General features: G+C 51.1%; 2 protein-coding genes across 5 annotated transcripts; one reads left to right on the top strand and one right to left on the bottom strand.

Annotated features, from left to right (window-relative positions):
- Nucleotides 1–25: 25 nt before the first annotated feature.
- Slc5a6 (solute carrier family 5 member 6) lies at nt 26–18,718 on the top strand. 4 transcript variants are annotated; one of them, XM_042267449.2, is made up of 18 exons: nt 26–102; nt 7,168–7,299; nt 10,611–10,686; nt 11,628–12,166; nt 12,440–12,505; nt 12,789–12,840; nt 13,325–13,392; nt 13,625–13,779; nt 14,012–14,152; nt 14,338–14,467; nt 14,998–15,086; nt 15,393–15,505; nt 15,835–15,902; nt 16,551–16,637; nt 16,786–16,973; nt 17,172–17,275; nt 17,492–17,607; nt 17,780–18,718. In XM_042267449.2, the coding sequence occupies exons 4-18, from the start codon at nt 11,774–11,776 to the stop codon at nt 17,924–17,926; spliced, it is 1,917 nt and encodes a 638-aa protein (XP_042123383.1). In that variant the 5' UTR covers nt 26–102; nt 7,168–7,299; nt 10,611–10,686; nt 11,628–11,773; the 3' UTR covers nt 17,927–18,718. The 4 variants fall into 4 exon arrangements, with proteins under 4 accessions (XP_042123383.1, XP_076415346.1, XP_015844467.1 ...); XM_076559231.1 differs by lacking the exon at nt 26–102 and adding an exon at nt 5,967–5,987; XM_015988981.3 differs by lacking the exon at nt 26–102 and adding an exon at nt 6,376–6,776.
- Atraid (all-trans retinoic acid induced differentiation factor) lies at nt 126–6,303 on the bottom strand. The gene is made up of 7 exons (XM_006995533.4): nt 6,145–6,303; nt 5,371–5,489; nt 2,102–2,173; nt 1,829–1,900; nt 1,451–1,572; nt 616–713; nt 126–440 (listed from the first exon to the last, which is right to left on the bottom strand). Exons 1-7 carry the CDS (start codon nt 6,241–6,243, stop codon nt 336–338), a joined length of 687 nt encoding a protein of 228 aa, XP_006995595.1. The 5' UTR covers nt 6,244–6,303; the 3' UTR covers nt 126–335.
- Nucleotides 18,719–23,789: the final 5,071 nt, after the last annotated feature.

Genomic DNA, 23,789 nt, shown 5'->3' with positions numbered 1-23,789 from the left:
GGGCCACGGGGTGGGTCCGCAGCATCACACCGAGCAAAACCCTGGAGACGTGGGAGACCCGCCCGTGCCAAACCCAGCCCCTCAAGCAAGAAACACGCAAAGGTAGGGCACCATCCCTAAAACAATGGGGGAAAAGAAGTGTTTATTGTAGTCAGTAATATACAAACAAGTACTCGTCCACTCCTGAACCGAGTGTTTATCACCCCGAGGTGGTGCAATTTGACACCTTCCTTCCTTATCAATGGCCACCTCAGGCTTGAACAGGATCCGCTCGCTGGCCAATAAAGCTCGTCACGATCAGGGTGATCTCAGGTGAGCAGGAAGCCCTGTGTGGTTCATGAAGCCTTGGCCTTTCGGCGCTGGGTTCCCCAAAGTAGAATGGAGATGGCTAGCGTGGTGGATCCCAGAATCCCGAAGAACATAAGCAGTGGAAAGGAGCCCTGTGATTAGCAAACAAACAAGTCACAGCAGTGTACACAGGGTTACGTTCTGACACCTCATCGGGGCGCTTCCCTTGTGCCCGCCTTCCAGCCACTGGCATCAGTTCCTTGTATCTCTTTCTGAGAGGTTCTTGCCACATGCATCCCTTTCTATCTAAAAGGTCCAGCGCCTTACCTGCCTCATGCATTTGTATCCGTGGAAACCATCAGCACAAACGCACTGCAAAAGACCAGGACCTTCAGGTGCACAAGATCCATTCTCAGGACACATTTCTGGGAGCCAGAGGGAAAAAAAAACGAGTCACTGGAGTCTAAGGCCATATGACCTGAAGAGCCAATCGCTGGTCTAAGAAGCTAAACAGTGGCCTGACTGGTACTTGGATGGGAGGATATCACTGAACTCATTAGGTATTTTCCTCAAATATCTGCTTAGAGTCTCCTAATTATTTCTAGGTCAAAAGTAGAGGGAAAAGCTGGGCATGGTGGTGCACGCCTAAATCCCAGCATTTGGGAGGCAGGGGCAGGCAGATCTCTGTGAGTTGAAGGCCAGCCTGTTGTACACAACACATTCCAGATTAGCTAGGAATACATGAAGAGACTCTGCTTCAGAAAATGAAAACAAAAAATAGAAGAAAGATCATAAATAATCAGGATGCAATACTACTAATAATAATTAAAACCTTGGGCTGGAGAGATGGCTGGGTAGCTAAGAGCACTGGCTGCTCTTCCAGAGATCCTGAATTCAATCTCTAGCACCCACATGGTGGCTCACAACCATCTGTAATGGGATCTGGTGCCCTCTTCTGGCCTGCAGGAATACATGCAGGCAGAACACTGTATACATGATAAATAACTAAATCTTTAAAAAAAAAATTAAAACCTTTTCAAGGGAACAGAGAACACTGGACAAAAAAAAAACTTTAGCACCTTTATCTGTCTAAAGTGGGGAATGACCTCACTTTAGACAGAAGGAAAGGACTCCCGGGTGAGGTGACCGTCCTACAGCGTACCTGGGCTTCCTGTGCTATTGCAGAGGTCCTTTTGCCCTTGGCAAATCTGCTTGTCTATGAAAGAGGTACTACTTTCCCAGGCACTAATACCTCCAGGACAGGTGACGTCTTGCGGTAGTATCCTGAAGACAACACGTGATCATAAATGCACAGCCAAAGAGGTTAGGGTAGATGTAGCTCAGCAGTGGAACAAACATTCATTGACACATAAGGCCGTGGTACCCACCACCCATGCAGACACGTGCACATGTGCATACAAACTCACTCAGGCATATATGCACACGCACACGCACACGCACACAGCAACAGCAGCTCTGATATTGCTGAGCACTTGACAATTAACATCTACGACTCTTTCTTCCCCGCTCTATTACTCACAGAGTCTGGAGCTGGGTAAAACCACGGAAGGCGTTGGTCAAACCATCCTTGAGAGGATTTGCTTGAAGGTCTCTGCAAAGTACACACTGTTAGTACCCTGTTGAGAAAGCATGCTATTCCTCTATGCGTGCTTTCCTGGGCTATTAATCCAATCCTTGTCCTCAGTTGGACAGGTTTAGACACTAATATTAATCTACCTTTTTAAGAATTATCTCCAAAGACTTTCCCACCACCATCTTTACCTTTTGGGCAGGAAAGTACCTAGCCACTTACATGATAACAGCAGTAGAAGCCTGAAAAAAGTTTGTACCAGGATCCTTCAGGGAACAGTTCTGGAGATCTAGCCTGGAGAAACAAAGCCATTAGTGTAACTATGTCTCTTTTCCATCCCCAGCAAGGTTAGTATGTGTGCACACACCCACCCCGTTTGAGCTAATATTGATGGAACATCACTATGCTCAGAACTATAGGAGAAGTGCTGTGGTAGTAGACATTGTAATCATGTACTGTCCAATCTAATTAGCCCTAGCTACAAGTAGACTTCTGGTTTTTTTTTTTCTTTTTTCTTTCTTTCTTTTTTTTTTCTTTTTTTTGGTTTTTTCAAGACAGGTTTTCTCTGTGTAGCTTTGCGCCTTTCCTGGAACTCACTCTGTAGCCCAGGCTGGCCTCGAACTCATGGAGATCCACCTGGCTCTGCCTCCTGAGTGCTGGGATTAAAGGTGTGCTGCACCACCACCACCACCACCACCACCACCACCACCACCACCACCACCACCGCCTGGATTTACAAGTAGACATTTTAATTTACCTAAAATTCAAGTGCATTCTCATAAGTAAGACCTCAAACATGTACAAAATTATGGCTCCTATGCTGATTAGTACTGATATGGAACATTTTGATCATCAACAGAATTTTTTTTTTTTGGTTTTTCGAGACAGGGTTTCTCTGTGTAGCTTTGCGCCTTTCCTGGAACTCACTTGGTAGCCCAGGCTGGCCTCGAACTCACAGAGATCTGCCTGACTCTGCCTCCCGAGTGCTGGGATTAAAGGCATGCACCACCACCACCACCACCACCACCACCACCACCACCACCACCACCACCACCACCACCGCCCGGCATCATCAACAGAAATTTATATTGGGTCACACAGTTCTAACTGGTATAGCTCTGCACGATACAACTATTAGAAGAAATTTTGTGTTATTTTCTCCAGGATTAATAGATCTCATCCCGTGATTCTCAGACCCATAAGTTTTTGTTGTTGCTGCTGGGGATTAAAACTCAGAACCTTGGGAGTTTGAGACAAGCACTCTATCACCAATCCAGAGCCACAGCCACCACTCTACAGAGATTTTGTTTTGTTTTGAGACAGGATCTCACTCTGTAACCCAGGCTGGTTTCAACCTGTGACAATCCTCCTGCCTCAGCTTCTCAAATGCTGGGGTTAGAGACAAGAACCACAATGCTCAGCATCTCCACCAAGATGATTTCTTCTTGAGACCAGGTCTCCATGTAACCCAAGCTAGTCCCAAATTCACTAAGTAGTTAAGAGTGACTTAGCTTGGGTTTCTCTGTGTAGCCCTGGCTGTCCTGGAACTCGCTCTGTAGACCAGGCTGGCCTCGAACTCAGAGATTCACCTGCCTCTGCCTCCCAAGTGCTAAAATTACAAACATATACCAACCAGCCCCAAAACAGAGGTTTTAAATGAAAGAAAAAACAAACAAAAAAGCATAAGTTTTTCCCAAGTAAATTTCCCATCAGAAACAATTGTAAACTTCTATACATTAAGGACTTTAAGCAGGGTGGGTGGTGGCAGTGCATGTCTTTAGTACCAGCACTCCGAAGCAGAGGCAGGCAAATCTGAATTCAAGGCCAGCCTGGTCTGCAGAGTGAGTTCCAGGACAGCCAGGACTACACAGAGAAACCCTGTCTCCAAAAACCAAACAAACAAACAAAAAGGGACTTCCAACACATTATTTTCATTTACTGAGTACCTATGAACTACAAAAATCATAACATTATAAAATAAATGACTTAGTATCTGGCCTGGTAATGCAAGCTACCCATAATCCCTACTACTCAGGAAGCTGAGGCAGGAGGATCACAAGTCCAAGGTTGGTGTGGGCAATTCAATGAGATCATGTGTCAAAATGGTACATACTGAAAGGAGCCAAGTGTGATGGTTCACTCCTGTAATTCCAGTGCTTGGGAGGCTGAAGCAGAGTTATTCAAGTTTTTGAGGTCATGCTGTGCTACACAGTAAGTACCAGGATAGCCAGGGCTATATAGTAAGACCCTATCTCGGGCTGGAGAGATGGCTTAGAGGTTAAGAGCACTGACTGCTCTTCCAGAGGTCCTGAGTTCAATTCCCAGCAACCACATGGTGGCTCACAACCATCTGTAATGAGATCTGGTGCCCTCTTCTGGCCTGTAGACACACATGCAGGCAGAACATTGTATACATAATAAATAAATAAATAAATCTTAAAAAAAAAAAAAAGACCCTATCTCAAAGAAAACAAAAGAAAAGGAAAAGCTAAACCAAAAAAAAAGGTAGCTTGACTGGCATGCACAAGGTCCTAGGCTCATTCCCCAGTACCCAGAATAACAATAACAAAAAGAAAAAAAAATTAAGGACTGGAGAGATGGCTTAGCAGTTAAGAGTGAGTACCAATCCTGCAGAGGACCGAGTTCAGTGCCTAGCACCCACATTGGGCATCTCACAACTGCCTATCACTCCAGCTCCAGGGGATCCAAAGCCTCTGGACTCTTCCAGTATCTGCACTCAAGTGCATGTACCCAAACACACACACACATACACACACACACACACAAACACACACACACACACACACGCAATAAAAAAATAAAATTAAGAAAATTGTAAATGTATTTTAGTAAAAAATAATCCAAAGACTTACAATAAAAGTATTTTTAAACTGGGCAGTGGTGGCGCACGCTTTTGATCCCAGCCAGCACTTGGGAGGCAGAGGCAGGCAGATCTCTGAGTTTGAGGCCAGCCTGGTCTACAATGAGTTCCAGGACAGCCAGAGCTACACAGAGAAACCCTGTCTCAAAAACAAACAAATAAATGAAAACAAAAACAAGCTATTTTTTTTTTTTTTTTTTTTTTTTTTTTTTTTTTGGTTTTTTCGAGACAGGGTTTCTCTGTGTAGCTTTGCGCCTTTCCTGGGACTCACTTGGTAGCCCAGGCTGGCCTCGAACTCACAGAGATCCGCCTGGCTCTGCCTCCCGAGTGCTGGGATTAAAGGCGTGCGCCACCACCGCCCGGCTCAAAACAAGCTATTTTTAAATGATGCCACAAAAGTCTACAAAATGGCAAAAACTATCACTTGTCATCCAGGGGGAAAAATCAAAAGATCGTTTACCTATCAAATAATATTACATCAAATTTAAACGTTTTAGAATCAAGCATTAGATGCCTCCAATATTTATCCACAATGCCAGTTAGGAAAAGCCTGTAGACTCCCCGTCTGGGAACTTTTTTGAGTATCCAAGGATGTCTTCTCCTCCCTCACCCCAAGATGGTGCCCTTCTGATTCAGGCAGCATCGGGCTTGCATTAACTCCGATGTTTCCTCACAGTAAGCAGCTACTCTGGACGTATTTTGCACACCTCCCGGACACTGGGTACATATCTGCAGAAGAGAAAGAAATCTTATTAAGATTCCAGAGAGAGAAAAAAGAAGAAGAAACAAGAATCAAGAGTTAGCTGTCAGTACTCTCTCCAGAATTCCTATAGTACAGATCACAAAGCTGGCTTTTGTAAATAGAACCTATTTCTTCCCCTACAACCAGCGCACTATGCAAGCCCTTCCTGAGGGAAGGTCCTCATCTATGAGAATCATTACTTGACTATAATTATGTCCTCTCCAGAGACTTCTCCACCTGACAGACAAGGTTTGGCAAGTGTTAAGGGGCCGCACGCAGGTACACAGAGTACTCAAGCATCACAAGATACAGTCAGCCGCGCCATTGCACAATGCCACGCACAGTATTCGGGCAAGGGCAGCGGGCAGGAGAGCCAGGGGACTCTGGAGTGGAAAGAGCAATATAAAGTTATTCAAAAGCAAAGAGATCAAATTTCAAAGGTCTCTGGATGTGGGCAGGGCGAAGGTGCCAGTGGCGGGCACGACGTGAGTACTCGGGAGCGCGGTGCCCGCGGGGACAGGGCTAGGGAATCTGCAGGGAGAAATCTGAGCCCCGGGCTGGGACGGCCACCGGCGGGCGCGCTCGACGCGAGGCTGACGATCGGCAACCTTCTTCAGCCAGATCGCAAACATTCTTCTGTACCTCAGGTAGAGCCAGGGCCCTTTCCATGCCCACGGCCAGGAGCAGGGCAGCCGCCCATGAGATCGGGCTCACAGAACTGCCCCGCTCCCGAGACGCCATTTTCCACTCCTTTCCACCTGGACGGCTCGCGAGAGCTCAGCGCGAGGCCCCGCCCCCCGTCGCGTCACGCCCCCCGCCTTGAGGCGGGGCCACGCCCCCATGTGTCACTCCCCCCGCCTTGAGGCGGGGCCTAAGCTCCCAATGCCTGTCACTCGGGGGCGTGGCCTAACCCGCCCTCCGCCGGCGCCGCGGGGCGGGGCCTACGTGTGCCCGAGCGCGCCTGCAGCTGGCGGGCTTTCTGGGCTCACGTCCGCGCCCCACTGTGTCTGTCCCTGGGGGCGCAGACCCACCCTCCCTCCACTCTTCCCGTAGCGCGCGGGACTCCCCAGGCGACGCTTAGGTTGCTGTGAGCCTCCTGCAGGCTTGCTCAGCCCGGTGCGGACAACTGGGCCGCTCCATCCGCCCTCAGTAAACATGGCGGCGCGGCGATCAGGGCGGGCGGCGGGGGGCGGGGTCCCGCTGTCACCAAGCCGAGCACTGCTCCGGCCGGGCTGGCCGGCGGGCCGGCTACCCCACGTGTGGAGATCTTGCAGGTGGGCCGGGCCGGGCCGGGGTGGGGTGGGGTGAGGTGGGGCGGGGATTGGGCAGGGGCAGATAGGTTGAGTTCTGCCGCCTCCGGGCAGGAGAGGCGGAGCTGGGAGGGGCGGGCCGGGGCGAGCTGCTCAGCGTGGGCTTTGGGGACGCTCTTAAATACTCGCGCAAAGTGCCTGGGCTCGGCACACGTGAGGAGACGGGGGAAACTGAGTCGGAGAGAGGGTAAGGGGTGATGGAGGAGCGGAGATCGGAGGGCGAAGGGCAAAACGCGGGCCGGAGGACACGAGTCTGGGAACCCTTCACCTCAATGTTGCGCAGTGTTCCGGAGCCCCGGCGAGGTGATGGAAGCGGCAGACACGCTTTCCAAACTCGGGTTCTTTGCCTCCCCAGGAAAAGAACGATGCCGGTTTCGGGAAGGTCGGAGCAACTTCGGTAGTCCTGGGCGAGCCACCGACGCCAGGCAAGGGAAGACCTGTCTGGAAGGGCGCTGGGAGAGACCCGTCACAGCAGCTATTGCTTTTGGTGAGGACACCCCAAAAGGTCACCAGAGACTATCAGAGTTCAAGTAACCTACCTGTGTTCCCCCCCCTCCCCCACGTGCTCCAGGTACCTGCCTGGAAACCCCGAATTTACATTTATTCATACATTTTTTAGCTGCAGGAATAGTTAGCTTTCGGGAGCCACTGTTCAGACCTTGAGGAGTTTTAAACCCAAGACAAAGTGGTGGCAGTTGGCTCTGCAGGTGTTCCTTTACATTTCAAAGGAGGAAGAGGGAGAGGATTTAGCCCTGTGGCCTAGTGGTTTCTAGCTTGTTCGGGTCCCCAGGACTACAAGAAACAGACCCACCAGCCTTCAATACCTCTCACTGCAGTTAAAATAATCTAGCCAGTATGTGTTGACAGAAGTTTTAAAGGGGACCCTGCTTAGTAAAATAACTTGGCTCTCTTTTGGCTACTACTCCGAGATAGACATGTCCATTGGTGTCAATCAGTGAGGTTTTTAGAAAGCCATTGTTCTTTTCCTAGAATTGGATTGTGTGAGATGAAGACTGTGTTACTGGATTGGCACTTCCCTTTCTGCTTGGCTCTTTCTTCCTCCATCCTAGAGGATTCTTGGTACTTAGTGCAAATAATTTGTCAGGAAACTCCAGAAGTAGAGAGACCCAGTCAGTACTGGGACCTACCACCCTCCCCTCGTGTTTTTATTTTGAGACAGGGTCTCACCATGTAGCTCTGGTGAGCTGCCTCTGCCTCCTGTGTAGTCTTGACTGTCCTGGAACTCGCTTTTTAGACCAGCTTTACCTCCAACTCAGAGCTACCTGCCTCTCTCCCAAGTGCCGGAATTAAAGGTGTATGTCACCACCACCCTGATAGCCTATTTTCATCTCATAGTAGTCACTGCTTGCCAAAGAGTGAGAAATCTTAAGGTTGTGCAATAAACAAAGGCCCAGGGCATCTTTAGGTTAAACCAGAGTGTCCTGTTGGGATTGTTGATCTAGAGAGTAGCAGTTGAACATGTGACCGAAGCTCAGACCCTTTCTTAGTGTGTGGGAACTGCACCTGGTCAGCCAGGCAATGTCTGCCCAGGTGTATGTTGAATACAGTATGGGAGACGATGCTGTGATCTCTTGGTGGGTGGGTAGGATGTATTAATCTGTCACCAGGTTAGTTGAAATCTACACTGTTCCATGAATGAAAGACTATAGTTAGCACTTTGCTCCTTTCCTAGTGTCGGGAATAGTGAGGTTGGACCACTGTGAAAGATTTTTTTTTTTCTTGTTTTGTGGTGTGTGTGTGTGTGTGTTTGTCGGTGTGAGGAGGTCTGAAGGGACAGAGCTGGAGTTAGAGGTGGTTTCAAGCTGATGATATGCTTGGGACCAAACTTGTCCTCCACAAAGGAGCCAGAACTCTGAAGCCCTGAGCCATCTCTCCAGCCCCTATCATAGAGATTCAAGATTGATTCTTTACAGGTTTTGTAGAGAGATGCTCCGAGGATATTTCAGGTGAAATATCCTGCTGCTCACCATTGGAGGTTGGGGTGGAAAATTAAACAGCAACTAATACACAAAACAGGAAACTGCTTCTTGTTCTGGAACTTAGAGGGGAGGAGGCTTGAAGGCTTGAGTTTAGAAGGGCAGGGTCGCAAAGTTTAGTGTCACATGCTAGATAAAATGTAGAGCTACAGTTCATGTACTGCCACCCTGCCTTAGGCTGCTATAAGCTAGGAATTTAGTGCCTAGAGAAGGTACTAGATAGAATCTAAGGTGTGGCTGATGCCTCTGATGGGACAAAACTTTGTGAACTAGGGACAGTGACTTTAGTTACTGCTGGCTCACATGGCAGGTATTCAGAGAACGTTAACTGTCATCATGTAAGGCTCTCTGGATATGTAGCATTCTCCAGTGTCCCCTCCACACCAAGGAGTACTTCTAGGGGGATTGCTTTTTATTTGTTTGTATATATATATTGGTTTTTCGAGACAGGGTTTCTCTGTGTAGCTTTGCGCCTTTCCTGGAACTCACTTGGTAGCCCAGGCTGGCCTCGAACTCACAGAGATCCGCCTGCCTCTCTCTGAGTGCTGAGATTAAAGGCATGCGCCATCACTGCCTGACTTCTCTCTTTCTCTCTCTTTTTTTTTTAATTTCATATTGTTTCCTCATGTAGCCCAGGCTGGCCTTAAACCCCCTATGTAGCCAAGGATAACCTTGAACTTCTTGCCTCTGCCTCCCACGTGCTGGGATTAAAGGCGTGAGCCACCACCGCCCAACTTGTTTATATTTTTATTGTTTGTTTGTTTCAAAACAGGGTTTCAGCCTGGCGGTGGTGGCGCATGCCTTTAATCCCAGCACTCAGGAGGCAGAGGCAGGCGGATCTCTGTGAGTTCGAGGCCAGCCTGGGCTACCAAGTGAGTTCCAGGAAAGGTGCAAAGCTACACAAGAGAAACCCTGTCTCAAAAAACCAAAAAAGAAAAAAAAAAAAAAAAAAGGGTTTCACTGTAGCCCTGGCTATCCTGGAACTTGCTCTGTAGACCAGGCTGGCTTTGAGCTCAAAGAGATCCACCTCTGTGGATCTGCGTCCCCAGTGTTGGGGTTAAAGGCGTGTGCTGCCACCGCCCTGCTTGGAGATTGCTTTTCAAGACAAGACATATATACACTTGGGAGCATAGGATGGATGAGGTATATCCCAAGGCCTTCTTTCTAATGTGGCTGGCCTCTGACAGTTACTTAGTTGTTTTTAGAAGAGTTGCTTGAGAGAGCTCAGGACTTGCCACCTAAGTATGAAGACCAAAGCACGGCAGTTGCCTATAGATCTCTGTAAACAAACCCTGTCTGGAAAGTGACCAAGGAAGACACCGGCAGCTTCCACATGCTCACGGATCTGCTCACCTGCACACATGCATCCGTAAACAGAAAAAACAGAGAAGGTTATCTGAGTGTCTGGGCTTGCGTGTGAAGGGAGGATGCTCTAAGAGTAACTTATTGAATAGTGTGATCCCATCTTTGTTCCTTTAAAGATTGTGTCGTATTATTAGAATTATGGTGTGTGTGTGCGTGTGTGTGTGTGTATTAGAAAAGTAACTTTCCCATCCTCTCTAGGCAACGCCTTGACTCTGTCTAGCATACAGAGTGCCAAGAGATTTAGGCTGAGGGCCTAATCCGTCTAAGAATGCTGTTGAATGTGAGCTTTCTGCTCTCCAGTCTGGAACTTCTAGAGTTGAGTCGGGACATAGGGTGATACAGGCCATTTTGGGGCACAGTGCTTGGTTCCTTGATGAGCCCAGAACAGATAGCATCTGTGATTTCTCTCTCACCCCAACTCTTGTTCTCTCCTCAGCTACTCACAGAATCAGAGCCTCTGCCTCTGTCCTGCTCCAGGCAGCTCTGCCTCAGAACAGAGATTGCTTCTCTAGGTAAGTGCCTGATCCCAGCATTATTATGCATCTGGGTGTTTTGTCTGGACGTCTGTGCACCACATGTGTGCCTGGTGCCCACAGAGGCCATAAGAGGGCATCAGAAGCCCTGGAACTGGAGTTATGGATGATTGTGAGCTGCCATGTGCATGCTGGGAATAGAACTCCTCTGCAAGAGCAAGTACTCGTAACCATTGAACACCCCCCTGACCCCTGTGTGTCTCACTTTTGCATCCTGCCCCTCTGACCAGATCCGCCCTTGACTGGTATGTCTAGCAGGAGCTAAGATAGAGTGGTGGGTTTCTCTAGGGATACTGGGGGTATTAATAAAGGGGTCTAGCTGGGCAGTGGTGGTGGCACATGCCTTTAATCCCAAGAGAAAGAGGTGTGCAGAGTTGAATGGGGCTTGAGGCTTCAGGGAGGTGAGCCCACTGGTCTGTGCCGGTGCTTTTAGGGGGATGACACCTGGGTCACGGGAGGTGGAACTGAGGCCAAGAAGAACAGAGGAAACCCTGCTGTCATTGGTCTCCCGTTTCTCCCCTGCTGGACTGTGGCGCCAGGCTGGGCTCTTCTGGCTCAGTCCACTGTAGTGACTGGGTCTGTGCCCGCAAAGGGAGGCAGGGATTATATGAAGAAAATGAGGCTCGGGTTGATTTTTGTTTTACTGCTTGGGTGGAGACCCGAGGAAGGTCTTGAGTTTCGGAACCGCACACCCAAAGGTCCTGGCCAAGTTACTCAGTTACTGTCTCCTGCCTGTCTCACCCCGCTGCTCCCTCGCTCCCTCCCTAGCCTGGAACAAACGCAGCCCGTACCTTGCAGGCAGGCATTCACCGCTGTGCTGGCCAGCGAGTCTGAGTCTGGCCATGGCACGTCCCAAGCCTACGGGTGGGCAGCCGTGAGGGCAGAACAGGCTTGACGGAGAGATGACTTAATTCTTGCAGCTCCAGCCATGTCACTGGGTGGAAGAGGACCGCTGTGACACTGAGCCAGGGACCAGCGTGGAGCCATTTGCCTGTGCCTGCTCAGTCAAGTGACGGACGGCTCCGAGCCCAGGAGTACCGCGTCCTGAAAAGGGGGCACGGCGAAGATGTCTACGGGGGAGAGCACCTCCGCTCCCCTCTACACCACCTCAGGCACCGGCGCGGCTGTCTCCAGCTTCTCCGTCGTGGACTACGTGGTGTTTGGCCTGCTGCTGCTTCTCTCGCTCGTCATCGGGCTCTACCATGCTTGCCGTGGGTGGGGCCGTCATACCGTGGGCGAGCTGCTGCTGGCCGACCGCAAGATGGGCTGCCTTCCTGTAGCGCTGTCCCTGCTGGCCACCTTCCAGTCAGCGGTAGCCATCCTAGGGGCACCGGCCGAGATCTACCGCTTCGGGACCCAGTATTGGTTCCTGGGCTGCTCTTACTTCCTGGGGCTTCTGATCCCTGCCCACATCTTCATCCCGGTCTTCTACCGCCTGCGGCTGACCAGCGCCTATGAGGTAAACGGGGGAGGATGGAGGAGGGTATGACAGGTGCCTCAGAGAGGGCTGTGACTCTGGGCTTCCACCCGAGGGATGGCTGCCCCAAGTGTCTCTTCTTCCTGGATGAGTTAAGCTGGGGGAGGGGTGGGAGAGCCCCGTGCCTGAGGGGTCTAGAGAAGATGGTTGTATATTCCCTTGTACTGCTAGGCCTCACGAGGAAAGGTTGTGTGTGGTGAGGCTTGGCAATACCATGCCTCGAAAGGTACATAAATTCTCTGTACTTGTGTCCAGTACCTGGAGCTCCGCTTTAATAAAACCGTGAGGATCCTCGGGACTGTGACCTTCATCTTTCAGATGGTAAGTGGAATGGTGTAGAAGCTGGGCCTGGCCATGGGAGGGAAAGCGGAACTCGGGCCTTCAGAGTTGGGGTGGGTGGAGCTTTCTGGATTCTCCAACTGAGAGGATTAAAATTCCTATGAGTGACTATGGTCAAGTCCCTGGTGGCGTCCTGTCCAGTGCCACTCTGTGACAGTGGTGGCAAGCCAGCTTGGCTGAGAGGGAAGTTGAGGTGCAGGGAGGCCTTGGGGATACTGTTTCCGCCTGCATCTCTCTCCCCTTCACGCCCTTTCCCATCCTGCAGGTGATCTACATGGGAGTCGCTCTCTATGCACCATCCCTGGCCCTCAATGCAGGTGAGGAGTCACAGTCCCTGACTTCTGGCCTTGACAGACTAGAAAAATGCCTTTAGGAGGGGCAGAGAGGGTAGTGTGCTACAAAGAGTCTGACCTTGAGAGAACTGATTCATTGACGGGGCGCTTGGTCTACAGAGGTACAAGACTTCGTTCACCTCAGCGAAAGCTGACCAAACGTTACCATGCCACGCCTGAACTGGTTAATTAGCATTTCGGTGGATTTGAATGACAGTTGCTTCATTTTTATGATGGGGTTTTTGTTTGCTTTTTTGAGATAAGATCTCTATGTAGCCCTGGCTGTCCTAGCAATCTGCTGGATGGACCAGGCTGACCTCCCAGAGATCCTGTCCCTGCCTCCTGGGAGGCTGGGATTAAAGGCGTGTGCCACCACGGCTGGCTTGTCTCTATGATCTGAGTAGCCATCCTCACCAGGGCTTCTGGAAAACCTTCCAGAGATAGGACTGTGGCTTTGATCTGTTTACAGTGACTGGATTTGATCTCTGGCTGTCAGTACTGGCCCTAGGAATTGTCTGCAACATCTACACTGCACTGGTAATTGCAATTATTCCCGAGGTGACGGCGGGAAGACGGGAGAAGGCAAGGAGAGCTAGCATGAAGAGAGACCAGAAATGGGATGGAGTTCCAGGGTGAGGCAGGGTGGGAGGAGATTGAGTGCGGGCTATGAACGAGTTTCAGGGATCATGCAGGGCTTTCTTGGTAGTATACTGTCCACCCTCTGTTTGATTGGGCATTTGTGACAGATGTGATGTTTTTTCCCTTGCAGGGTGGGCTGAAGGCTGTCATCTGGACAGATGTGTTCCAAACGCTGGTCATGTTCCTAGGGCAGCTGGTGGTTATCATTGTAGGCTCGGCCAGAGTGGGCGGCTTGGCCCGTGTGTGGGAAGTGGCTTCTGAGGAACACCTCATCTCTGGGATCGAGTAAGTCTGCTTCCTTGACTGGTACCTGTAGCGCCTAGGGGCTGAGTCCATTTCGGAGCCTGGCCTCGGGCCTTTAGAAAGCAGAGGGAAAACTGGCGACACCAAATAGGCAGACAGTTCATACTGCAGAGGGAGAAGGTGATGGTGGGTCCCTGCAGAAGGCCTGGACGTTGTGTGGATACATACCTGAGGTGAGGTGGCCGTGGCAGTGACCAGACATTACTTGTTGCAGGCTGGATCCCGACCCCTTTGTGCGTCATACTTTCTGGACTCTGGCCTTCGGGGGTGTCTTCATGATGCTGTCCTTGTATGGAGTGAATCAGGCTCAGGTGCAGCGCTACCTCAGCTCCCGCTCAGAGAGGGCTGCCGTGCTGTGAGTGCAGGGATGGGACACACTGGATGAAGCAAGAGCTCGGGAAGGGTTCCCTGGAAGAAACAGTGGGCGGGGCGGGATTCGGGGTGCCCTCCCGCTTTGTGGGGCTCTCTGGAGGTCCCGGGGGACATGTCCAGTGGTGTCCGCTGATGTCGTCTCTGTCCTCTGGCACCGGTCCCCTGCAGCTCCTGCTATGCCGTGTTCCCCTGCCAGCAAGTGGCCCTGTGCATGAGCTCCCTCATCGGCCTGGTCATGTTTGCTTATTATAAGGAATACACTAAGAGCCCCCAGCAAGAGCAAGCAGCACCCGACCAGGTGAGGCGGCCTCTCTGGCTCCGTCCCGTGCACGTGAGAAGCCAGTCTAGGTCCCCAGGCAGAGTTGCCTGTGTGGCTAAAGTGGAAAAGAAATAGACGGAGTAGCTTTTTGGCAGTCCTGAGGTTCCAGTTCTCTAGCATGTCAGACTCCAGTCCTCAGCAAATGTGATCGGTGCTCACCCCACTTGATGGGTGGGGCACTGACTGATACCAGCTCCCTCTGTTGGAAACGGTTGCCCGTCTGCAGTGGTCTAAGCTCCCTAGCAGCCACAGTTTATAGACGGTGTTGGGAGGTGGAGGTGATGGAGGGGGGTGGCGGCGTGCTGCCCTCACACTGCTCATCAGAGAAGGGGCCGGATGGGCTGTGTAGTTCCGCCTTCAGAGCCTTTTCTCCCTGCATGAGGGCGATGCCTTCATTTCTGGCTCCCCTTCCTGATGCCCCCAGGCTCTGGCTGCCAAGGGCGTGTCCAGGGGGGCTTCTGCACACAGCAGGCAGGAGGTGGCATCTCCGCGCTCTGTTCTGCTTGCAGCTGGTCCTGTATTTTGTCATGGACCTCCTGAAGGACATGCCGGGGCTGCCGGGGCTCTTTGTTGCCTGCCTCTTCAGTGGATCCCTCAGGTACTGTCTTCCACAGTTTGCCCTAGATGTGTGTGGTATGCCTGCCCCTGCTGGGACAGCGTGCCCATCTGCTTTGGATGGCAGGACACAGCCCAGCCTCTCCCAAAGCATGCTTTTATCTGACACTGCCCGTCCTCTCTCTGCATGAACAAATCTCTACTCCAGCAGAAGAGTCTTTGCTTTCCGAACCACCTTTGAAGTAGCCTGGGCTGGGCTGGGCATAGATGGGTAGTTTCTTACCTTCATGCTTCTGATCCTCTGTGGAGTCCTTAGTTCTGCCGTCTTCGGCACCTCCCTCCTTTACAGCACCATATCATCTGCATTCAATTCGCTGGCAACTGTCACTATGGAAGACCTAATTCAACCCTGGTTCCCTGAGCTGACCGAAACCCGGGCCACCATGCTTTCCCGATGCCTCGGTAGGATTCCTCCCCTGTGTATCTCAAGTCTTGTTCATTCTGAGACCCCTGACCACTGACGTCAGTCTTCTGACGTCTTACCTGTCTGTCCTGGGCCCAGCACATACCTCGTGCAGCACGGCCTTCCTTCCATCATGCACTGCTCTCGGGAGAGCAGGAGGACACAGACGGGGTCTGGGTCCCGCAGTGAGGACAGAGCGGTGGGCCCTGGGGCTGGGCTGTGAGGCCATAGACCTGTCTTTCTGGGGGTACGGAAGTGGTTTGGTTGGAGTGTGCCATCCCCCGCCCCTTCGTGTTACATCCTTTCTTCCTCCCCACTTCCTCCCCAGCCTTTGCCTATGGACTGGTTTGCCTGGGAATGGCCTATATTTCCTCTCACCTGGGATCAGTGCTGCAGGTAATGCCCAGAGAGAAGCTCTTAGTGAGTGGGGACATGTTTGAAACAGGAAATGAAGAGAGCTGTTTGGAGAGCTGCGCCTTTAAAAAAATTATTGCATTTTAAGCTGGGCACCATGGGGTACACTTTTAATCTGAGCCTGGGAGGCAGAGACAGGCAGACAGATCTGAGTTCAAGGGCAGCCTGGTCTACAGAACAAGTTCCAGGACGGCCAAGGCTACAGAGAAACCCTGTCAAAACCAAACCAAAACAACAACAAGAAATGACATTTGTTCATTTATTATATGTTGATACTTGCATGCCAGTGCTCAAGTGGAGGTCGGAGGACAACTTTTGGGAGTTGGTTCTCTCCTTGCACCATGTGGGTTCTGGACATTGATCTCGGGTGTCAGCCTTGGCAGCAAGCGCCTTTATCCCCGGAGCCACCTCCCCAGCCCTGTCAGCTCTCCTTGGATAGAGGCCTTTAACTGTGCCTGGACTCTCCAGTGAACCGAAGCACCTGCGTCGTCATGTGCAGGATGTTGTTAGCCCGGAGAGCATCACCACAGCCATTCCTGCCCTGGGGAGACCATCCGCCGGTGACTGCCAGGACGTGGAGGCTGAAGTCTCTGAGCCTGTGCGTCCTTTTTCTCTTTCCATCACCTGCAGGCGGCACTCAGCATCTTCGGCATGGTTGGAGGGCCACTGCTGGGACTCTTCTGTCTGGGGATGTTCTTCCCGTGTGCCAACCCTCTTGTGAGTGGCCAGCCGTCTGCCTCCCCAGATACGCATGTGGATGGAACTGGGCTGTGGGGGCATTCATTCATTCAGCAGTTCTGGGGACCGACCGGTAGGCAGGTTTGTGGTAGGCCTTGTGACGAGAGTTGACTGTGTCTCTGGGCAGGGTGCCATCGTCGGCCTGCTGACGGGGCTCACCATGGCCTTCTGGATCGGCATTGGGAGCATAGTGAGCAGAATGAGCTCTGCTGTGGCCTCCCTTCCCATTAATGGGTCCAGCGCCTTCCTGCCCAGCAACCTGACCATCGCCACTGTGACCACCCTGATGCCTCCCACCACCACTCTGCCACCCAAGTGAGGCGGGGCTCACTCTCTTTCTCCTCGGGGGGTCAAGCTCAGTTTTGGGGGGACTTCATGGGGACCTTGCTAAGAGATGGGTTACCATAAGCCGTAGGCAGGGGCAGGTTGGGTTCTGAGACCTTGTAGTAGGTGGGCGGCTCGCAGTGCCTCAAGAATACCCGGCCACATGTCTGTCCTCGCCCTCCTCCCCAGGCCCACAGGACTGCAACGGTTCTACTCCCTGTCCTATTTGTGGTACAGTGCACACAACTCCACCACGGTCATTGTCGTGGGCCTGATTGTCAGTCTGCTCACCGGTGAGGCTCTGGAAAAATGAGGGGCCCAGGGGGACTTCAGTCTGGGGGAGGTGGGGCCTTGCCCTTGGGACACTGACTGTCGGTAACAGCCGGTCTCCCCCGCTGACTTCAGAGGGTGGGCGGGAGGAGGGGGACCCTGGTGTAGGGAGAGCGGAGTGCTCACTGCTCTGAGAAGTTCTCCCTCCGACGGACTCTGACAAGCCCCTTCGCCTCCAGGGGGGATGCGGGGCCGGACCCTGCACCCCGGCACCATTTACCCTGTGTTGCCAAAGCTCCTCTCGCTCCTGCCCTCATCCTGCCAGAAGCGGCTTCGCTGGAGAAGCCGTAGCCAGGTGAGGCTCCTTGTCACAGGTTGCCATCCACTAGTCTCCCTGGGCCTGCCGCGCCCACCCCTTTGCCCCCTGCTTTCTTGGGGCTGAAATGGACCACCACCCCCCCACCCCCGCTTGGCTCCGTCTGCCCTTGTCCACCCTCACCTCCACCTCTGCGCTCTGTGGTCCCCAGGATGTCCCCGTGGTCCCCAACCTGTTTCCGGAGAAGGTGAGGAATGGCGTGCTGCAGGATAGCACAGACAAGGAGAGGATGGCCGAGGATGGCCTTGTCCACCAGCCATGCAGTCCCACTTACGTGGTCCAGGAGACCTCCCTGTGACCTGCGCTGGGGACCCAAGCGGGACAGACAGCGGCCACGGGCTGTCCTGGAGCGGTGATGAGTCACTGCGCGTGTTCTGCAGGGACAGATGAGTGGGTGGCCTAACCCACGACAAAGGACCTGGGTCTTTGATGTTTTCACCTCCTCGGAAGCTGTTGCATGCAAGGATGAGACAGGCAGGGTTCTTCTCATCCCTTGCCAATCTTCTCTTAGGGTCAGGTTAGAGAGGTTCGGAATTATGTCGCAAGTGGGGAAATAAATGAATACCCGAGAAAAGGATGGCTTCTGATTAAGAATGACCCGAGTCCTTTGGAGTGAGTAGGAACATTTCTTATAACGGCCCTGCGGCCTGATTTGGCAAGATTGACCAGCTCCACCATCAAACACGAAGTCCTGGGCTGTCGATTCCTCCCCCTGCGGTCAGTTTGGGTTCTCTCCGCCATGTGTGGGCACTTGGAAGTGATTCAGGTTCTCTGTGACAACACTCAAGCCCCCTCTCGTTCTTAGCTACCTACCTCGATCCTCGAGAGGGAGGCTTTGGTGGCCTGGGTCTCAGAATAGACAGCTGGGGAACATTTGTAGAGGGAGCAGGTTTTCTACATCTCAGACCTCACCCCTCCTCGGGTGGTACCTAAGAGACAGGGTCCTCGCCAGGTTCTTGATACAGTGTGCTGTTCTCTGAACTCCTGTGCCGGGCCACCCTGGGTCATTCTGTCATCCGTGCGCCTGTTTCCTTTGGAGTTTCCTTCTCACATTTTGTTCCTAGGGAATAAAATTAGTTATTAGACCTAGTGTCTGGCCTGTGTTCCTTCAAGTAACCGCCTGTCCCCTGGAGAAGATAAGATCTCTCTGTGTAGGTGTCTTTGCGGAGGACTTGTGGCCTCCAGTCTCTGCAGGTGGCTGCTGGGGAGGGGGAGGGGCCGAGTTAGGCTCATGGCTGCTTGAAGTAACCCATCCCATCCATCCCCTGCCACCTCAGCTGTTCTTCACGAGAACTGTCTTGAGAAGTTTGCTGTTGAGGCAAGAGAAAGAACGTTAACTTGAAATAATACTGGCCTGTAGAGTGGATATTAATACTGCCCAGGCCTCCCCTGCTTGGCCCCCTTGCTGTTCTCAGGGTCTCAATAGAAAGACAGGGCCAGGCAAGCCTGGGGGTTCAACCATAGCCCCACTGCGCTCTCATATCCCATGCAGCTCAGGCTACGCATCGTGTCTCAGTGTCCACCCCAAGTTTTGTTTAAGGAAGTACAGTCTTAGGCCAGTGAGATGGCTGTGAAGCCAGTGACATGCATGATAGAAAACTGACTCCTGAAAGTTGTCCTATGACCCCTAACATATCCCATAGCACATGCGTGCACACACACACACGAGATTTTAAAAAACAGGCTTGTAAGTAGAGCACATCTGTGATGTCAGAAGGTGAGGAGAATTGAAGGTCACAAGTTAGACCATGTCTCAAAACAAGAACTAGGTCTTGTTGCCTAGGCTGGCTACCACCTCCTGGGGTGACATGGTCCTCTTGCCTCAGCATCCCATGTGACTTTGTGAGTCACCTTTCACCCCTTTCTCCTGCTGTCCTGGCCAGCACTGGAGGAAAAAGGCTTATGCCCAAACAGACCCCAGTCACTTCCTGCCTTCAAAGGGCAGGAGACATTGCTCAGTGGGTGATAACGATTGTATTCTTGCAAAGAACCTGAATTCAGCTCCCCACACCCACATGATGGCTCACAACCATCTGTGATGTCAGTGGGGAGGGGGGATCTGGTGATCCGGTCTTCTGACCTCTGAGTACTGGCTCTGAATGTGGTACACATACATACATGCAGGAAAAACATTCATACACATAAAGAAATTGATTTTTTTTTTTTTGATTTTTTAAAGAATTTTTTTTTAAGATTTATTATGTATAAAGCATGTATGGCTGCACACCAGAAGAGGGCGCCAGATCTCATTACAGATGGTTGTGAGCCACCATGTGGTTGCTGGGAATTGAACTCAGGACCTCTGGAAGAGCAGTCAGTGCTCTTAACCTCTGAGCCATCTCTCCAGTCAAAATTAAAGATTTAAAAAGGAAAGAAAGGCATGCATTTGAGTAAGGGTCGGTCAGCAATGGAGGTCTGTAAGAAAATGTAGAGTGGGCTTCAGAGAATGTCCAGATTAACAGGACAGGTATGCTTAGGATTTTGGCTGATATCCAAAAAAAAATGAGAAAAGGAAAAGTTAGGTTTTTGAGTTAGGGTGTCGGATCTTGGAATTACAGACAGTTTTGAGTTGCCATGTGGGTGCTGGGAACTGAACCCGGGTCCTCTGGAAGAGCAGCCAGTGCTCTAAACTGCTGAGCCATCTCTCCGGCACTCATAAAGTATTTTAAATCTTAAGAAGGGGCGGTGCCAATTATGAAGGCAATGCCCACCCTCAATGACCTACAAATCTTGTAATGCCTGCCTAGCTACTTAACATTCCTCTTCTCAGGAGTCAGAAGGCAGACATCAAGTCAGTCTGGCTGCCGAAGGGGAACAGAGGAAGGATAAGGGTCTCCCCCTCTTGCTAACTTTCAGGCCTTGGAGGATGATCAGAGAGACTCACGGATGGAGCTAGGTTACCAGGGTACCGACCAAGGGAGCATCTGTGCAGTGATGCCACTTAGATCTCACTTTAACCTCTGGGCTCCCAGGGCCTGGGTTTCCTTGTTTTTGAGGCTGGTTCTCACTATGTGGCCCTGGCTGTCCTGAAACTCACTCTATAGACCAGGCTGGCCTCGAACTCACCGAGATCGACAGCCTCTGCCTCTCCCGTGCTGGGAAACCCCGTCTCAAAAAGAAACAAGCTTGTTCTATGGGAGTTTTAATGGGGATTTTTAAGTCGGGGGGGGGGGGGGGGCAGGGAAATGCCTTTAAAGGAAATTGTGGGACCCTGGCTCATGCGCTGTCTTTGGTTCCTGGCCTCTGAGGTGAGCAGTTTGCTCCCATGCAAGCCCTATGCCTTGCAGCTTTCTTGCCATAGCCTAAGCAATAGCCCTTCCTCTTATAAAATAATTATTTAAAGAGATTTATTGCTTCAGTACACCAGACAAATGCCTCTGGAGCAGAGGCCGTGGATGACTCAGATTTCCATCTGCGTGCGTGGAAGGACCCAACACGATTAGTCTCATGATAACAAGCCCATCGGTGGAGTCGGCTCTATCAGAATCAGATGGGATTTAACATTCTCCTTTCTGTTCCTCTCAAGACACTGTAGACAGTGACTGCTTTCTTTAAACGGTACCGATCCTCAGGGAGATCCAGGGCAAGGCCTTTGGACTTAGGGATTCTCAAGATTTTATTGCCAGTCCCAAAACGGATTTGTGCCAGGCCAGACGAGTCCCTTGGGATTCCGATGATTCAGGAGGGGTTGGCCTTTCTTGGCCGGTTTGTAAATAGCAACTTCATGTCATTAGACATCATCTTCGGCCAGGAGGGATGCTACAAGGGTGGGACACAGGTGACTGGAACAGGGCCTTACTGGGAGGTTACAGGGCACACGCACCCCATGATGGCTGCTGTCTCCATTTCCTCTTTTGAAGTTGGTTATCTCGGGTATTTCTTCACAGTGATGAAAGCTGAAAACTTACATTGTACACATGCTACTGTAACCAGAATTTTCACCAGATATTTATTGTAGCACATACCTGTAATCCCAACATGGAGGAGCCTGGGCTATATAGCAAGAACCTGTCTCAAAAATTAAAAAAAAAAAAATTGAACCAGAATTTCGTACTCGGGGCTGGAGTTAATACACTTTGTATATGAAAGATCGTTTGGATGCAGTCTCTGTGTAACCCAGGCTGCCCTCAAACTTGAGATCCCCCTGCCTCAGCCTCCCTGGAACTGGAGGTATGCACCACCATGCCAGGGTGCAGTTACTATTTTTGGGAGTTCCCTCCACCCTTCCTAGTTTGTAAATAATTTAACATGAAAGCCCTTATGTGGAGCAGGGCACAGCCCTCTGTCCTGTGGCAGTGTGGTGGGGTGGGATAAGGCAGCTCGGGTCACAGTCTGGGAAGGCATCCTCACGGAGAAGCAGCTGGAAGGGATGAAGAGGGTGGGCACACAAAGAAGCAGCTAGAGCCAGAGTGTAGTGAGGAGGCCCTCATTGTGGGAGGAAGAGGAGGTAGCAAGAGCCAGTGAGGTAGGTCATCCATCATGGAGGTGGCTTGGAGTGCCTGTCGGAGCCCAAGGCGAAGAGGATGTACACACAGGGTCATCCGATGCAGTTTCAAGGCCTGAGCAGAGCACAGATACAAAATACCCAAGATACTGTGATGGAGGATTGGCTACAAAGACGTAAATCCTCCAGGCGGTGATGGCGCACACCTTTAATCCCAGCACTCAGGAGGCAGAGCCAGGCGGATCTCTGAGTTCAAGGCCAGCCTGGTCTAAAGAGCCAGATCTAGGACAGGCACCAAAACTACAGAGAAACCCTGTCTCAAAAAGAAAAAAAAAAAAAAAGACGTGAAATCCAAGAAGACAAGCACAGGCTTTTTTTTTTTTCCCCCTATTGGAGAAATTGCTAGATGAACAGAAAAGAAAGTAAGAGTGGAACCCAGGGCCTGGGGATGTGGCTTGGTTGGTAGCATGCTCACCTAGTAGGCGCAGGCTATGGGTCTGACCCTGCACCACGGTAAGTCTAGCACTTGAGAATTGGAGGCAGGAGGATTAGGAAAGGGTCGAGACCATCAGCGACAGGGATGGAGACAAGCACTTGTTGATCTTGCAGAACTCGGTTTGATTCCCAGCACTGATAACCATCTGTAACTCCAATGCCATGGGATCCAGGGTTTTCTTCTGGTCTCTTCCAGCATCAGGCAAAACACTCATATACAATAATAATAAAATTAAATAAATAATCAAATGCATAACCTTAAAAATAATCATCAGCTGTACGATGAGTTTGAGGCCAGTCTGGGCTATAGGAGACTTTACCTAAAAAAAAAAAAAAAAAAAAAAAAAAAAAGGCACATGTGACGCAGTGAACTGGTGAATTGGGACAGGAGACATTGGCATGTGCTGTATCGACATACATATAGAAAATGCGGGGGGTGGGGGGGAATAACTCATTCCAAAAGGGCCTTGGCACAGTAGAACTCCAATAACAATAATCACTTTATGCCTAGATTTTTGGTCTCTCAATACCATTGAGCACTAAAACACAAACAAACCAGGGCCGGGTGGCGCTGGTGCACGCCTTTAATCCCAGCACTCGGGAGGCAGAGCCAGGCAGAGCACTCTCTGTGAGTTCGAGGCTAGCCTGGGCTACAGAGCAAGATCCAGGACAGGCACCAAAATTATACCGAGAAACCCAGTCTTGAAAAACAAACTAACAAAAAAACCAAAAAACTGGGCATGTTGGTGCATGCTTTTAATCCCAGCACTAGGCAGGCAGAGGCAGGCAGATCTCTGTGAGTTCAAAGCCATCCTGTTTTACAGAGTGAGTTCCAGGACAACCAGGGCTGTTACACAGAGAGACTCTGTCTCAAAGATTTGAAGAATATCAAAAATAAAATAAAGGCTACAGATTCTTGGAGAAATAGTTAGGGCTGGAGGGGAAGTACAAGCTGTGCCAGGAATATCTTACACAAGAGAGCCAAATATTTCTCAATGGATGATAAGATCATGTCAAAGGGACATAAAAGCCAACTGGCAAAATCTGGGGCCATCTAAGCCTTAGGATGATCGGACTTGGGGCTGGGAACTGGAGTTAGAGGTGTTTGTGAGCCACCATGTGGGTGCTGGAAATTGAACCCCGGTCCTCAGCAAGAGCAGCCTGTACTCGTAAGGGCTGAGCCATCTCTCCAGCCCAAGATGACTTACTTTTAAAAAGTACA

This window comes from Peromyscus maniculatus, chromosome 22 (genome assembly GCF_049852395.1).
Source record: "Peromyscus maniculatus bairdii isolate BWxNUB_F1_BW_parent chromosome 22, HU_Pman_BW_mat_3.1, whole genome shotgun sequence".
Lineage (NCBI taxonomy): Eukaryota > Metazoa > Chordata > Mammalia > Rodentia > Cricetidae > Peromyscus > Peromyscus maniculatus.
The sequence above is the reverse complement of the archived record's forward strand: the minus strand, read 5'-3'. Positions and strand labels throughout refer to the sequence as shown.